Source organism: Barbus barbus, assembly GCF_936440315.1.
Source record: "Barbus barbus genome assembly, chromosome: 47".
Taxonomy (NCBI): domain Eukaryota; kingdom Metazoa; phylum Chordata; class Actinopteri; order Cypriniformes; family Cyprinidae; genus Barbus; species Barbus barbus.
In genome coordinates this window covers 8,171,850-8,190,440 of record NC_136725.1, presented here as the reverse complement: position 1 = coordinate 8,190,440, position 18,591 = coordinate 8,171,850, and the positions used below count along the sequence as shown (strand labels likewise).

At 38.9% G+C, this 18,591-nt stretch overlaps 1 protein-coding gene across 1 annotated transcript in view; it reads right to left on the bottom strand.

The window, feature by feature from the left end:
* Window positions 1-18,591, bottom strand: part of LOC306865646 (roundabout homolog 2-like) — a 76,469-nt gene that overhangs the window by 35,351 nt on the left and 22,527 nt on the right. The window contains exons 3-6 of the mRNA XM_079410375.1: window positions 4,640-4,797; window positions 3,524-3,644; window positions 3,284-3,422; window positions 2,778-2,905 (exon numbers count right to left, since the gene is read on the bottom strand). Coding sequence (XP_079266501.1) covers window positions 2,778-2,905; window positions 3,284-3,422; window positions 3,524-3,644; window positions 4,640-4,797 — 546 coding nt within the window. The remainder of the gene's footprint in view (window positions 1-2,777; window positions 2,906-3,283; window positions 3,423-3,523; window positions 3,645-4,639; window positions 4,798-18,591) is intronic.

Genomic DNA, 18,591 nt, shown 5'->3' with positions numbered 1-18,591 from the left:
GCGGAAGGTCAGCTTGTCAGTGCTCAGACCATACGCCGCACACTGCAACAAGTCAGTTTGCATGGCCGTCATCCTAGAAGGAAGACTCTTCTGAAGCTGGCTCACAGGAAAGCCCGCAAACGGTTTGTTGAAGACAACCTGTCCAAGAGCATGAATTACTGGAACCATGTCCTGTGGTCTGATGAGATTAAGATAAACTTGTGTGGCTCAGATGGTGTTCAGCATGTGTGGCGACGCCCTGGTGAGGAGTACCAAGAAAATTGTGTCTTGCCAACAGTCAAGCATGGTGGTGGTAGCAGCATGGTCTTGGGCTGCATGAGTGCTGCTGGTACTGGGGAGCTGAGGTTCATTGAGGGAAACATGGATTCCAACATGTACTGTGACAATCTGAACCAGAACATGATGCCCTCCCTTCAGAAACTGTGCCGAATGGCAGTTTTCCAACATAATAACGACCCCAAACACACCGCCAAGATAACAACTGCCTTGCTGATGAAGTTGAAGGTGAATTTGATGGAGTGGCCAAGTGGGTCTCCAGACCTGAACCCTATTGAGCACATGTGGAAAGTGGAGAAGCACCATGTGTCTAACCTCCAGCAGCTCCGTGATGTCATAATGGAGGAGTGGAAGAGGATGCCAGCAACAGCCTGTGCAGCTCTGGTGAATTCTATGCGCAGGAGGATTAAGGCAGTCCTAGATAACAGTGGTGCCCCTACAAAATATTGACACTTTGGACACGGTTTTGACATGTTCACTTAGGGTGTACTCATTTTTGTTGCCAGTTATTTGGACAATAATGGCTATATGTTGAGTTATATTTAGAGGACAGTAAATTTGTACTTCTGCACATTGACTACTCTAAAATATATCCAAGTTTCATTTGTGTAGTATTGTCCCTTGAGAAGATATACTAAAATTGTTGCTGAAATGTGGGGTGCACTCACTTTTGCGAGATACTGTATGTATATTAGTGCTGTCAATCGATTAAAAAAAAAAATTAATCGTTTTTTTTTTTCATGTTTTTTTTTTTTTTATTAAATCGCGATTAATCCCACCTAAAATTAAACATATATACTTTTATATTGCAATAATGTCACATTTAATCTTCAAATTAATGTAGAAACAACATACAGTATATTTTCAATATTTGTTTAATGGCATCTTTTATTTTTTATGACTAAAGGCCAGTATCACTGACACCAATACAACTGATGCCTCTATAAAATTGTTTTTTCCCCCCTAATATTTAACCAATGACTATAGCCATTCAACATTACAGTATAATTGAGAGCTCTCAAATTTTAATATTATATTTAATACACTTTAATAAAATAACTTCTAATTTAAGTGAACTTTAAACAATCATTGCATAAACCCATTATAACCAATATCATATTTAGCTACCTGTGCCCTTCAGCAAGTAGGAAATATACAGAAATTGTATACAGTTATCAAACACTAAATTCTCAAATAAATATAGATGAATCCTTAAAGCTATAAAAGTTATTGATTTCCTCTTTTTCTTTTGTTCATTGATGAACAGACATCCCAGCAGCTGGGTTAATAGGTTATTTTGGGTGCTGTTTCTTTAAGAGCAGCCGCTGCTGAACTTGAAACGTATCTGACATGTATCGTGTTTTCTCTCAACTCTCATCATCTTTTCTGACCGACTTCAAGTCTTAAAGTCTCTATCAATGAGTTGACGAGTTGAATCGGGTGTGTTAGATGAGGAGACTCGTGCTGGGCTGCTCCAGGACAGTTTTGAAATCAATTTCAGAGTTCTTAAATGTGACTCGTATATAACATATAGCCTAATACATGCATGCAGGTTTAAGGCAGCTTTAATCGCCTTCATGACTTAACTGACCACAACATTGCATGCACTGTGTTTGCGCTTTGATATGAAATGATAAAGGCTACAGCGCCTTTATTGAAGAGCGTGCGCCGAGTACAGCACCGTTTCCGCGCTCATTTGACTCGTGCCTGACGCTGAGGTGAAGTGGAGTGCACATCTGAAACGTCTCCTGTTTGATGTGCTCGTGGTGATAGAGCCATTTTAGTTGTTTTCAAATGATATTAGAATAAACATATTGTAGAAGTCAGTGCTTTCAAAACAAGATAACAACTAACAATTTCAAGTTTGGAAAAAAAAATCAAGTTTCAAGTTGGAAAACTCATAACTATGCTAATTTCAACATGACATGAACAGGAATAAACTCATGTTATAGATTCCTTCTGTCTAAAAGTGAAGCCTACAATGTTTCTACAAAGCTGTACTAATAATATTTCAGTTTCATTCGCATGTTGAATCATCGTCCATCAGCTGTCAGGTGAAATCATTCACAGCAAGTGTGCTGCTATAAACATCTATTAAGTGTGTAGAATATTCTTAATGCGTGCATGCTCTCAAGCCCACAGTCATGTTTTATGAAGCAAGATGTGCCTCTAACCAGATGGAATTATGTTAATTGCATCTGGCAGCTTTAAATAAATGGCTGTTGCCATAGCACTTCACTCTTGTAATCAGCAAAATGCAAGGCCAGCACGTGTGTGTGTGTGTATGTGTGTGTGTGTGTGGGCTCCGGCTAATACAATTCAGACTCGGTTGAGCGTGTGTGAGAAAGATGCTAAAGTCAGAGAGAAGAATATAATATAATTATTGTCAAATCCGTCAGATGTGCTGCTGTGTGGAAGTGTATGTGTGCGTGTGTGTGTGTTTGAGAGAGAGTTACTGAGCTAAGCATCATTTGTGCATCTGCACAGTTGTTGTAACTCACCGTGGACCTGAAGTGTCCCGGATGCTTCGGCTTTGCCCACGCTGTTCTCAGATAAACAGGTGTACGAGCCTTCATCTTCAGCCTTCACCTGAGTAAGACGCAGGCTGTTGTCGGTACGGATCTCAAACCTGCCAGGAAGCACACACACACAACAAAGTTACTCTCTAGTTAGTGCCTATAAACTGAGTCCCACTGTTCTCTGCCAGCTGTATCAGGAAACGTTTCGCTACATTAGATTTTAACACTGTAATGCTTCAGTGTGATTAACATCTGCTGCTAACAGTGTTTTATATATGTTTTATTTTTTAATAAATATATTGTCTTATTACATAATAATATATATATATATATACACACACACACATACAACTCGTAGTACTAGTAGTAGTAGTATTCATATTTTGAATAAAATATAATTAATTTTGTTTTAAAAATTTAATTAATTAACTTCTGTCTTTTATCATATTGATAATGCCACCATTTTATTGCTTCTGATTGAGTCTTACCTTCCCCGAGGCAGTTCTCCTTCCTCTTTCCTCCAGCGTATGGTGGGAGTGGGGTCTCCTTGAACCTCACACTGAAAATCCACTGTGTCATCCGCAAGGACCACCTGATTAATAGGTCTGCGTACAAACATGGGCCGCTCTACAGGAGAAAGAATTCCCAGAAATATTCCCAGAGAAATCAATATGAGAGAGAAAGAGAGAAAACGAAAGCTATGGGATAAAGTAGAATTACAAACCTACCAAACACTACAAGCTCAGCAGGGTCACTGTCCTTCTCTCCAACCATATTAGTGCCGACACACACATACATTCCTGCATCGCTCTTCCTTGTGTTTGAGATCATCAGCTTCCCTCCACGGATCTGTAAGGAAAAGTACACCACGATCTGTCAGGGGTATGCATTTATAAAACATCTAAAAGAAAAAGACACTAAAATCTGAGTTGGTCCCCACAGGAAGCCAAACATGCTGTGATGTTTTATGAACATGGTTTCTGGGCTCCAGAAAAAAGTAAATACTAAAGCAAAAGCCAGTTTGGTTGTTTATGAAACACTTGACACAGAGAGCACAGCCAAACTGATACATTTAAAGTGCTTTAATAGCCCATTTAGTCGAGTGGCTGTTAAAAGAGTCATAGACGGACAATGAGAGTGATAGAAACAAAGAGACACAGTTGTAATGTTGAGAGAACAGAGAGATATATAAATATATATTCATATTTGTTAGTTTGTGTGAGTTATTAAGAGTAATGACCTCTTTGAACTTCTTCCTTTATTTTTCTAAATGTTACCATACCAACGCATGTTTTTGTTTCTATTCACAACTGATTTGTTTGCATGCTTTGTCAAAAAAGTGCATTGAACATTGAGTAAAGTACAAGTACACCGTGATTCATTCTAGACCCAATCAAAATTGAAATAAAATGCATTTCCAAAAATATATATATATGAAAATGTTTTTATACTACATAAAACTGTATAAACTACTTGGTTTAGGTGTGTAATATTTGAAGAGTCTCTAATTGCTGCATTTATTTGATCAAAAATACAGTAAAAACTGTTATAATTTAAAATATTACAACTTAAAACAGCTGTATTTTAATGTTAAAATGTAATTTATTACTGTGATGCAAAGCTGAATTTCTCAGTGTCACATGATCCTTCAGATATGACAATTTGGTGCTCAAGAAACATTTCTTATTATTACTATCACCAGTGTTGAAAACATTGTGCTGCTTAATATTTTTGTGGAAATAGTGATGCGTATATATTTAGGGTTCTTTGATGAATACAAGAACAGTATTTATTTGACATGTATTTTTAAATGTATAGAGAGAAGACAGAAGACAGAATTTCACCGTTATCCTCTCGTCCTTGTCGTTCACTTTCACATTGTTCCTCTTCCAGGAGATAGTGGGTTCTGGGTGGCCCCGTGGAGGGATGCACTCCATCACTGCCGGCTCCCCTGCAGCCACCACCACATCACTGGGGGTCTGTCGAAAATCATCCCGGAGAACTGAAGAAACAGGGAGAAAAGACAGAAATAATCAGCAACAGGGATTGGGGATCACTATGAACATAACTCCACAAACAGCTACACTTTACTGTGCAGTAGCATTTTGGGATATTAGTTTAGTGCCATGCAATCATTTTGTTAGTTGGTTTTCCTGGTTTAATTTGTTTGCAATGCTGTCCTGTTCTCCCCCTGGTCTTAATTTGCTCACTGTGCATGTCGGACTAATAAATAATGCACTGTTTCCTCTTAACACATGACTATGAATAATTAAATAATTTAGACACTGGCAAAAATCACCCTTATTTTGTTACTGATACTGGGGAAAAAAATGTCACAAACAGAACACAAAAATGACAGTGTGCGCAAAAACACATACAGCACATGCAAACGCAAAAACGGCAACATAGGCAATAACCAGCAGCGCAAATCTCCTTCAATCGACCTTCTCACACCTTTGGGGCTGATGATATCAGTTCCCCCCCTCATCAGGATTTCCATTTTATTGCCATTTATCAGATTCCTTAGTGCCGGCTCTGCCAATACTTTAATCTGACCAGTGCTCTATCAACCCCTCTAAATCGTTCTGCAGCTGCACGTTTCCAATTGGTGTTTGAGGCCCAGAGCGAAAGGTCTGCGTACAGATAGAGCGTATGAAGTGGAAGGCTTTCGATACTGTGCTGGATCAGATCCAAAAGTCAACCAAACTACGGCTCTCTCACTCAGAACACAATATCCAGAGCTCAGACAGCAAATAAAATCCACTGAAATAGGACCCTGTGGGTGGTGATGGCGCAGTGGATAAGACACATGCCTTTGGTGTGAGAGACCCGGGTTCGAATCCACTGTGAGACACCAATGTGTCCCTGAGCAAGACACTTAACCCCTAGTTGCTCCAGAGGCGTGCGACCTCTGACATACATAGCAATTGTAAGTCGCTTTGGATAAAAGCGTCAGCTAAATGTAAAATGTAAATGTTTTAGTCAGCAAGCCATGAGAGAAGGAAATTTAAAAGTTCCCTTTATAGCCAGAGGGAACAGACTGAACTTGAACACTAAAACAGGCAGCAGACACTAAATAGTGCCTGAAGAAATTCTGCTAGCAAAATCATATTGGGTTTTTTTTTCTTATCTTGATAAATCAGCAATTTCAACTTTCCGTTTTTCATTCACTAATAGTTCCATTTCAATTTCAGTCAGCTTCACAAAATGAGAAATTTATAGAAGCCTGTTTCAGAATAAAAAAAAAAATTTTCCTCACAAAAACGTCAGAATTCTAAGTTCATTCTGAGCTTACATCTCACAATTCTGATTATTTTATTTTATATATTTTTTTATTTACTAAAATTCTGACTTGTGAGATAAAAAGTCGTAATTACCTTTATTTGTTATGCCGTAGTGGAAACAAGCTTCTAAATCATTCTAAAAGGGGGCATGTGCCTACAGTTGGTAATTAGCATAAGACACGCCCACCCCCATATAAGGGTATACCACAAAACCTCAAAAACTCTTCAAATTTATTTATTCCAATGATGCTCAAGGCCAATAGAAAAACAACAAAGCATTTTCATATAGAACATTTTTATGCAGCATCTATCCTAACAGACATACTAACAAAGACATACTGTATAAATTATTTCTTATTGAAAAAAGGACAGACTCAAACACAATTCTACACATTCTGCTCTATGATCAGGCACTACAGGTCCCAGGTCAGCAGTACAGTTCTCTTATTTTTAATTAATACCTTCACAAACAAGAATCTCTATTTACTGCCTAATTCACTCTCTTTTTGAGAGAGTGCCCCCTGTCTCGTTTTGTCCTTTTCTCTTGACTGACGTGAGCCTCTCCAAATTCTGCAATCCAACCGAACTGACAGAGGTCTGATAACATCCGAAGGCAGTCATTTCTCTCTCTTCCCATCCATCTTTTTCACGCTCTCTCTCGACCTAAACACTTCACATGTCTCCTCAAAATCACACAATCTGAAAAAGTTTGAAGACTTCGAGAACTTTTTTGTTTTAGCTGAAACTGACATATCAGTAGTGTTACATAAACGTTCAGAGCATAAAGACAAGATTTCTGAAGCTACGGAGGTTGAGCTTTATACCATAATTTGCACATCAAGCCCTAACGATGATGAATTAATTATAGAGAGATGATAGGGTAAAACTTTTGCATATTAAAACAGTCCAAGTAGTGGTATCAATGATTATTTTGAAACACTATTGGTTTCTCAATTCTAGAAAGCACTTGTGGGTTTAGTTCCAGTACATTAAATTCATTTAGAAGCAGTATCTAAAGTCAACATAAATAATACTTTATTACAGATATTAATATTGTGAATTATTAATTGATTTTATAATTTTATTTATTTACATTTTTGAAAATATCCACAAGTGATTCGGGTCCATATATATTATATATAATAACAAATTACATTTTCACAATCCCACTGTCCTTAAAATGATCCCATTACACTAGCATTTTAAGCTAAACGCGTATGAGTGTTATGAATATTCTCCTAAATGGAAGACATTAGTTTTATCTGCCAAAATCTATCATTGTCATGCACATAATAGATCGACGGCACCACAGTCAAGGTTTGCGGCTTAGGGACACTGGCTGTCCTTTACCACCGCAAGCGGTTAGTGAGAGTTTGATGCTATCTCAAGGTCCCTAATACCTCTTGATGAGCAGAGGAACCAGAGTGTTTCTGCGGTGGGTCCTTGAGATTAGAGTCACAAATCTTTAGAGGCACTATGAATCGATATAATGCGAGATTTATTATAGCCGAAACAGACTGAAAAGCCATGGATGGACAAAAAAATAGCCTGGCACCAGCTGAAATCAAATTTGTTTCTGACTATTAATTATGGGTGAGAATTAATTGGTGCATAGGATGTGTTTACGTGGGCGTAAGTGAATCAGCGTGTACGCTTTCACTTTAGGATGGATAATGTAAGGCCATTACGTCTAAATTACTGCATTAATGTCGCTACAATGTCATCATGGCAGGCGGGAGGGTTGGGTTTGATGAATGAAGCTCTCCGAGCTTGTGCTAGTGAATATATATTGTTGATGAATCCAAAGCAGGACAACAGAACAGGCAGATATTAGCGTCAGCTATTGGGGCGCCCCTCTTTGCACCTCTAATGGATGTCTGTCAGCTGCTGCCGTTTTAATTTCCTTCCCTTCAAATATATGCGATGGAGTGGCATCAGGCTTGAATATACATTACACTTCATGAGGATGTCGTGGTGAATGATGGTGGCATTCCTGCTTGACAAACATGAGTGTAATTGGAAGTCTACTGATGATGCATTTTAAAATAGGAAAAACCAAAGCCTGTTGTGGCAATCAAATTTCATTAAAGGGATAGTTCACCCAAAAATACAAATTCTGTCATTAATTCCTCGCCCTCTTTGTGTTCCAAACCCGTCAGACCTTTGTTCATCTTTGGAATACAAACTATGATAATTTCTGATGAAATCCAAGAGCTTTCTGATCCTGCATAGACCGCAATGCAACGGACACATTCAAGGCCCAGAAAGGTAGTAAGTAGATCGTTAAAATAGTCCATGTGACATCAGTGGCTCAACCGTAATTTTATGAAGCTATGAGAGTAATTTCTGTGAGCAAAGAAAACAAAAATAACAACTTTATTCAAAAATGTATTCTTTTCCACGTCAGTCATCACATACATTCTGAAGTAGAACGTCCATCTCTCTTATTTCATTGTCTGTGTATTCTGGATCAAATAAGTAAGGCAGGGCAAAAAGTTGCAAGTCATCCACTCTGTTAAAATCTTCAGACATGTTTACGAACACTGTTTTATGTACAGCATGCATCTCCTGTTTGTAAACAAGGCACAGCGCATCTGGGTTCCTATTTTAACAATGTCCTTGCTACCTTTCTGAGCCTTGAACATGTCAGTTGCGTTGCTGTCTATGCAGGGTCAAAAAGCTCTCTGATTTCATCCAAAGATGAACTAAGGTCTTACAGGTTTGGAATGACTTGAGGGTGAGTAATTAATGACAGAATGTTTTATACATATATATATATATATATATAATAATAAAAAAGTAAAATAACTGTTCTGTGCATCCTTTCATGGCTTATTGCTTTATTAGACACCAAAACAACATCAGTAATGTTTCAAAGCAAGTCTTAAATATCTTGACAAGATTTTAGTCAGCAGGGCGCTGAGCGGTAGTCGAATCTATTTGAGCAAGTCTGAATCCCTGGCCCTACCTGCGGCTTTAATTAACCTTCGTGAACCGGTCCCGAAACACACTGTATGTGAGCTTTCAACTAATTAATTTCCCCACACACGCACTCACATCCATATAAACAGCATTGAAGAGGAGAGTCTCGTGGGCTTATGGAAATCTAATGTTACCCTGTCAAGCCAACAACAGATCCAGTTCCCTTGAGAGAGATCTGAGGGAAAATGAAGTTCTCGTGAACTTTCCCATTGTTGCCGCAAATACAGCTTATAGTAAACAAGCAAACTCACTATAATTAATAGAGGGGCTTGCTAAGCCAATAAAAAGTGAGTATCATCTTCTCTTGTTCCTATCTTGACAATCATGACCTTAAGATAGGGTACAAATGACTCTAACATGTGGGAAAGGGTATAATTTCAAACTAGTCCTAGGCCATATCTAACCAAGAGAGCTTCCACAAACCCTGATTAGACTGCCAATTACCCATAAACCCTAGGGATGAAGGATTAGAACTATGACCTTTGACCTCTTATGCTGGCCTCAGGGGGAAACCCCCTCTCCTTCTCTCCATCTTTCTATCTTCTCTGAAAACAAAGTCAGTGTAATCCTACCCGTGAGCGCTGCAGTCCACTTCAATTACCTCCCTCGGCTGCCACTATATAGCTGCATTCTGTGGGGCATGGCTAATGAATCCCCCGACTCACAACCTTTCCCCTCTCAAAAATCAATTCTTCATCCCCAGTCCTTCATTAATTTTAAAGTCGGATCTCTGACATTGTAAGGTATCCCTTAAAACCGCCAGCATACGACTCTGCTGGGGGCTTTCACTTGCACCCAGTGCAGCTGTCTATACAGTAATGAGTCTGTTTGTTTGAGTCACTAAGCGGCAGGTGAAAGGCTTTTTACGAAATCAATTCAAAAGCAGAGACTGGTTTGTTTGAGGTCTTTTTCAACATTACAACCAGTATGGATTGCTGAAATGTGTAGTCCAATCTGACCCACTGGTTGTTTTTATGTTTTTTCGAGACCTTTTTAGCTTTAACAAAGCAGAAGTTTAGACTAAACGCACGAATGCATCCACTTAGCAATCATTCAAACCTAATGAAACGGTTTATCGTCAAGCGTGTTCAGGCACTCAAAAGCATGTTACTTTGTTGCCTGAAAGCTTGTGTGTTTTACGAGCCCTCATAAATAAAATCTAATATTCAAATGTTCGAGGAGAAATGACAAATGGCTCTCTCTCAGTGATGAAAGGTTTATGTTCGCAGGGGCGCTTTCAGCATTTGAGTTGGTCATCTGTCAATCTGTCCTCTCCGCATGAAGCAATCCGTCACACGCTCAGACCTACACATAGACAAGCACACACTGAAGACGGCTTCATCAAAGCAGACATGGGCTGTAATCTCAGCGCGTGATCGTTGCGAAGCATTAATCTTATTAAATTCAGGTCAGGAAATCCCTAACCGTGTCAATATCAGTTTTACAAGTGCTAATCCACGTGCCTCGATATTAAAAATCTGCACTGCTCCTTCCAAGGTGAATTTGATTTACGGATGCACAGGTGCCCAATGATGCATCTTACATGTTTATGATTTCATACTATTTAATTAATCTCACTCCATTCGAGCTATGTGTGTTTAGCATGCGTAATCAGGTGAACAGGTGGTAGTTGACTGGCAGGCTATTGATTTATTTGATTGATGAGGTATGATGCTAATCATTATCTGTGTGTGTGGACATATGGAGAGCTTTAGGCCTGTCCACTGGCCCCTCAATCGTCTCATCTTCTTTAAATGGCCACATTTGTCCTCCAGCCCCCTGGATGTCCACTTATCCACAACAGACCATCCCAGACCAGGGCAGACCTGAGGCAGGAAAAGGGAAAAAACCTACCACTCAGGCAGACACCCAGCACCACTAAAAAAAAAAATTCCTCAGGGACCCTCGGTTTTTGAAAGAAGTCTTTTATACTCAAAGCTGAATGAATTGATCAAAAATACTGTAAAAACAGTAATATTTTGAAAAATTATTCCAATTTAAAATAGCTGATTTCTATATTAATATATTTTGAAAATGTAATTTATTCCTGTGACGACAAAGCTGAATTTTCAGCAAGCATTACTCTAGTTTTCAATGTCACATGATCTTTCAAAGATTTTTCTAAAATGCTGATTTGGTGTTTAAGAAACATTTCTGTTGTGCTTAATTTTATGGAAACCGTGACACCTTTTTTCAGTATTTTTTGATGAGTAGACAAGAAAAGCATTTATTTGAAACAGAAATGTTTTATAACAGTGTAAATTAATTTAATGTCACGTTTGATAAATGTACCGCATCTTTGCCAAAAAAAAGTATTAATTTGTCTATTTTTTAATCGTACTGTCTCCAAACTTTTGATCTTTAGTGTATGTATCACATGCATCCCAAGCCACATATTTATGCACTATTCTATGACGTTTTGTAGTATAAATAGTGTGAGTAGTGTATTCACACTGAAAATTTCAAAAAGAAAACGTGTACTTTAAATACCCGGATGATGCACTTAAAAAACGAAAAAATGAAGTGCGGGATGTTAAACACTTCATGCACTCAACTGTTGTAGCTTTGATTACGTAGCAAAGGGGGAGGGGCTATCTGACTCAGAGTATGAATGACAAAATAACTTTATACAGTTCATACACTACCTGATTGAGTATATAGTGCATAAGTACATAGTGTTTAAGTGCATACTGTATAGTGTCTCATTTGGGATGCAGCTATAGATAGACTAAGAGTTTGAAATGCTGCATTTGGTGCATAAAATTGTACAGACTCTTGTTCACAAGGAAACTGAAGAAACATGCAAACATATTCATAAAAATATGTCCTGGGAAAAAGCTGGGTCCTCAAGGGCAGCCAAGTATTGGCTGAAAATATTATAGTGAGATATTTAAGCAGTTTCTCTTGAGCTGTCTGAGTGTATGAGTGATTTCCTTCTGTTCTCTGTAGTGATTTGTGGCGGCCACTAAGAGTTCCCTTGTGGAGTCAACACAATTACAGCAGCTTTGAGAAAGAGTACTTCTCTTGAATGCACCTGTCTCTGGCCCACATGAAAGGACATCTCAATATCTTCCTCCAAATCTCTGGATAGATGCGGCTAAGCCTCTCCCCTGCAGTCAGTTATAACAGACTGGCCCACAACTGCAAGCAAAAGAACCTGAGGAACTTGTGACATTTTGAGGAATTTAAACTCTAATCTTCTCTGCCATCAACGACACTTCTGAGGATAAGAGGATCTAGATAAGGTTTCATATCTTCTGGCTATGAGATGCCAAAGCAGCTTGGAAGAGCTTGGATTTCAGAGGTCTTCTGCAGTCACATTAGCATCAGTATGGCCCGGTGCCAAACACATCTGTTGGTCGATGGACCCACGGGCTGGACCGGCTCCTGACAGAAGTTGGGGGGTGGTGGGACAGGAGCGAAGAGGGGTAGAGTGGTAACAGGGGAGTTGGGGGGTTGGATCTGACGCTCGAGGCACGTGCAGCTTGGACATCTGTCCTTCTCTACTACCCCCACCAGCTAACATCCCCACAAATACACACTATAGTGTACACACACACACACACACACACAAGGAGAGATCTGCTGCCTTCAACGTTTCATCATCCCAAACCCCGATAGGATCAAAGAAGACTCTCCAGACATAATGAGCCCGGTGCGAGCTCAGGGCAGAAGCCCAGACTGATATTGCCTTGGGGACAGTGGGAAATCAACGCTGCTTGTACGTCATATTCACTTTTTTCAGTCTCTTTCGGCTTTTGTTTGCAGTGGCATTAGCATGTGCGTGTTTGTCATCATCTCGACGTTCATTTAGATGCTGTCTCTGCTGCTTAGCCATCACCTGAGTCCTGTTAGAACACAACAGCTGGGATCCCTCGCTCTCTCCGTCTCTCTTTCACAGCTGATTGATGAAAAGCATCTGGATGCACTGATGTGGTGACTATGCAGGAAAAATATTTTCCTCCATGTGTGAGTTACGCTCTGACCCACCAGGCTGATGTTAATATTCAGGTACAGTCACAGCTTAATGGCTAAAAGTATATTAAACAGGACAAACAACCCAAGTGAAAAGGCTTAAAGTTAAATTACCAATTTTGTGTGGTTTCATTGATCAGCCCAAAATGATAAACTATTTCTAACAATTTTGGTTTAAATCGAAAAATGGAAATAAAGCTAAACACATATAAGCAGTTGAAAAAAGTAAACATTTTCTACATAAAATAAGCAAATAAACAAGCAACTTAATAAATATAATTAAGCAAAATAATAAACTGAAAAAATAAAATACTAAACTAAACAAACAAAAAAGGAATAGAGCAATTATTTGTTTTATATACATATATACACATACACGTGTGTGTGTGTGTGTGTACATGTGTGTTCTATAATAAATAAATAAATAGAAATAGCAATATTTGCTACAAAAGTAAATAACTGAAATGTATGTGTATATATGTATGTGTGTGTATATATATATATATATATATATATATATATATATATATACTTAAATAAATAAACAGTATATGCAATATTTGCAACAAGCCATTCAAAAACAAGTACATACCTAAATTAACATTTAAAATATCTGCAATAACAACATGCAAGAAGTAGATAGCTAAATATACCAAATTTATAATATCTGCTATTAAAAAAAGATACAAAACACGTAAATAAGTAACTTGTAAATAAATACGTACAAAAGCAAGAAACTTTCTAATTAAATGCATTTTTTTTTACCACTGCTGTCTTTGGCTTGCATGTTCTGGGACACAAGTCAGCTTTACAATGCTTGTAAACCCTTAGTTGCAGCGGCAGACAACGTGTCAAGAAATAACAGTGATATTTCATCTTTTTACAACCCAAAAGCGCTCCCCAGCACCCCTATCCAGCCTGATGAAACGATATGCATTCTATATGAGGGACGGGAAGAATGAGAGATGGAGAGATGTATGAGACATGCTGCCAAGGTGCATCATTTCAAGGCTCTTAACTGTCCATAAACAGGCCCGTCTCGTCTTCCCCGAAACCTTTTAGCCCTTGCCATGTCAGGGTGACAAATTGAAGTTATAAATGAGTATTCTTTATGGGCAAGGCCGCATGTGCAACGCTGGAGGTGGGTGTCATTATCCAGAAAAAGAGGAGGAGGAAGAGGGGGGTGTTTGACCGACGGTGGGATCCAGAGGCACAGAGCCTGAGGAATCGACTCTAACCTCCACCCCATTCACTGTTAATCACTGTCCCACCAGCAGCTGCCTGAAGCAGCCCATGCTAGCTACATCAGGGTGCGCCAGCCTCATTTAAATGACAGAGAGGTGGTGTTTTATACAGAGGAGACTAATGAAGAGATGGTCATCAGGGAGGGAAACAATCTAGTCATTTCAAATGTGCACTCAGACTGCATAAAGATTCAGTAAATGGTTTAATGAGAATATTCCAATGGGTTACGTGCATCACATAATCTTTCTTCTGAAAAATGTTTAGAGATGTGTTCATGTCTAAATCCTTCAGAGCCCTCTATAGGAAGTTCACAAGATTCAGCTCTATCTACAAGTTAAATCGCAGACTCGCTCGCTTGCTGAAAACCCCTGTAAGCTTGCAGTTTAGCGATCTCCACTTCGATATTCCATTATCAGAAAAGTGCAATTTATCAAGTGTTAATTTACAAGAGAGAGAGAGAGAGAGAGAGCTGTGTATGTATGAATTATCACTGTTTTACCACATTTCTCTATTAACAGTGAAGCTGTGGCTTTAATTCCTTTAGAAACTATAATGCTACCAGCTCCTTGTTGAGAAAGATAATGTAGCTCTTCAGCGATTAAGCTATTTTATTGATAAAATTGCAGGGCTGTGCTAAAATGTAAACATGAAACATGCTGTATGCCATTACCTATATTTGTACTGTGGTACAGTTATGTAGGCCCTTTACTATGCAGAGGTCAACTGCCTGATCTGGCTATAGTTAGCAATGGCCCTATAGTATGCAGTGTTTAATTAACAGCTGTTTTACTAAATTCTGCTGAGGTGAAATTCAGTGCAGTCCTGTATCATGTTTCGTATCGTGGCCACTGTATCGGGATAAGTATCGTTTGTGACTTTGCTGGTGATACATAGCCCTAATCTATACAACTTTCTTTATTTGGTGGAACAGAAGATATATATATATATATATATATATATATATATGTGTGTGTGTGTGTGTGTGTGTGTGTGTGTGTATATATGTATATATATATACACATACATATATATACAGTGCCCTCCATAAGTATTGGAACAGTAAAGACAAAATTGCTCTGTTGGCTGTGGAGTCAAGACATTTGCAAATGTAGACAAAATTACAGAATGTCACATTTTATTATTAGCCGTTTCAACACTTACATGTTTTACCAAATAAAAAGAATAGCATGTTCAGAGATTGATGTTCACTCATTGATGTGAGCATAAGTATTGGGACAGTTGAACATAAGGCAGATATAAGATTAAGATTAAAAGCTATTATTTAGTTGCAGATCCCTTGCACACAATCACAGCAGTGAGTCTGTGACCCATAGACATCACCAGACTCTTGGTCTCATCCTTTGAAATACTTTTCCCAGCCTTTAATGCAGCCAATTCCAGTTGTTGCTTGTTTTTGGGGAGTTTCTGCCTTTACTCTCCTCTTCAGCTGGAGAAATTGGTTGCTGGTGTCGCTGGTGGTTTCCAAACTCTTGATTTCTCCACACCCTTTGTTTTTTCTATAGCTCTAATTGACTTTCTCTTTTCTTTTAGCATCCAAATTGCTTGCTTTTCTCTCAAAGTCAGATCCCTCATCTTCATCCTGGTTTGTGTGTCATTATCGAATACAAGATTCAGAATACAGAAGTAATGAACTCTAAAAGTGCTGAACTTTTTATTTGGTAAAACATGAATGTGTTGAAACGGCTGATAATGAAATGTGACATTCTGTAGTTTTGTCACATATTCATCTTTTAATCATATTTGCAAATGTATTGACTCCACAGCCAACAGAGCAATTTTGTCTTTACTGTTCCAATACTTTTGGAGGGCACTGTATATATACACATACATACATATTTTTTTATTAATTAAAATAAAATAATAAAATAACTTGTAAGTACTTCATCTCGTCCGTTTCAGCTCTTCAACAAAACGTTTGATAGCTTTGACTTTTTATCAGAATAAATAATCTAAACTAAACCAGACAAGCCTTGCATTTTCTCATCTTTGATGTCAAATAAGAGGTCAGCTCCAAACCATTTACATAACCTCCCTCACGTCCCAATTTCATTGTATTATGAAGCGTTTCGCAACAACTGAAGCTACAAAACCACTTGAATCAAGTGTTTTGGAGGGAAAACAGCTGCTCGGTGGGTGGCTGACTGTCTAACACATTCGCCCTACTGTAAACTCATCATTATTCAGAGCTTGGGTGCACTGCGTGTGTAAACCGTTACCAGCCCCTGCGCTGCTGGACACAACGCTGGCCCACAAAACGCCTGAGTGGAGAACAAAAGTAGAGTAGATAAGGGGATGAGGGATGGGAGGATCTCTGTATTGATGGCACATCCAGGAGGAGAGCCCCAGGCCCCCCCATAGCTGGTCTTTTTGTATGCAGATACCAACAACAATAAGTCCATTAGTGATGTGGTCAAATCCTGCGTGTGTGGCCGACCACGGTGGAGGCTAATAGAGACATGGTCTTTGGAAAGAAAGAGGATTACTTTAATCTAGTGATGGTCTGCACTTCTGAAGCTTAATGAGAGGACGGGACTCAACTCTATGTCTTCGTCCATCATCACCCCCCTTTTCGCTAATGAAACGTCCCCAAATAGTGATCCACAACCATCTGGGGAAACTGAAATGTCCAACTGTCCAGAATGAAGCAGCAGGTGATCTGGGACTTATTTTAAATGTATTTGCTGATATGACATATATTCAAATTATATATTATTTTGTATGTATTTTTTTTTAGCAAGACTGCAGCTGTTGCTGGGAGCTCTGGAAAAAAATATAATTTTATTTGGTAAACACAGCCAGTTCTTGCCCGAGGATGGCTTGAGGTAGGAAAGCTGATGCAAAATAAATGTATTGATTTTAAGAGAGGTACTTCCTACGGGAATGTGTATAAAACAAAAGATTACCCAATGTAATACATAGAGAAATAGAGAAAAACATATTTGGACTTGACGCTGCTTTTGAAGGAGTTAAACGGCATGAAACCTGCATCAAATATACTGTCAAAAGCTTTCAAGCTGTTGTACAAAAACAAGTAGAGAGCTTGTAAATGGAATTCAACAATCACGAGAACAATGTCTGAGATAATCAATGTGCCACCAGCAAAGATGTTACTTGTTTAATGGATTCTCAATATACTGCAGAAATCGAACGGGGTATGAGCCTACGAGGCGAGTATAGTGCTCTTTTACTACTCCACACGTGGTACTGAAATCATAAGAGGAGACAGGGCTCAAACTCAGTAGAGCAGTCAAATTCTGAGCGCGCTCTGCATGATGCGTCAGTGCATATCAGCGGGACAGGTCTCGGCATAAGGCTTGACGTTGAAGCCTTTCCTCGCAGGGGTTTGGGGAAGGATTCTTGTTCATCCAAAATCCTCTGATCCTTCAAGGTGAGCCTGTCTGCTAGAAGGAGCAAGGAAGAGCATTATATGCTTTTGAAACAGACGTCACAAACGTGCACAGGCCTTTTTGATTAGATTGGTTGATATTGCTTGATGAAATTGAACTGTCATCATTTGTTCCAGAATCAGTTTTTGTTCAAAAGACCTTGAATTTTAAAATTTACTAGGAAAAGACCTGGCCTGGATTTGTGTTACTCTAAGGGGCCAAAACCAGTAAAAGGAAGTAAAGGCCAACGGAAATGTAACCGCTTAAGCAAGTATTGCTTTTGCTGGCAGTGTGTGTGTTTCTATGCTCTCCTACCTTCTAAACACAGACCAATATCCTGGGCCATTGCTCTCTCCCATCTCTCCGATGCCAGCTGGCAATGCCAACGAGAGAGAGGCAATCAATCATCCCAGGGCTGGTGCCTGCACAAACTCTCAGGTTATATGGATTGCACAGACACATATGCAGTGGAAGGAAAATTATTTAGCATGCCGACGACCGGTTCCCATCAATCACAGCACTTAAACAGGCTTACTAACTTCATTTTAAGCTTAAATGTTGTTTCCCCACTCTACAGATCTGAGGTGTTTTAAAAATAAGGCTAAAGTTCAGATCTGGATAATGGGCATTTTTTTAAAAAATATGCCATCCTACAGGAAGCCTTTAAACTCACCTTGCAATTTAGTATGCCAGTAAATTACAATTTTATGATCTCTGTTAGGAAAATGAATAGATGCAATTAAACAGTCCCTATGGTGGTCAGGCTCTCCCAAAGGCAACAACAATGATTACACATGCATTTAACCACAACCACAGTGTGAAACGACTGTTCCATGAGGGACAGGAGTAAGCAAAAGTGCAAATTAAATGTAATAAACCGGAAAGTTTAGACTCTAAAATCTA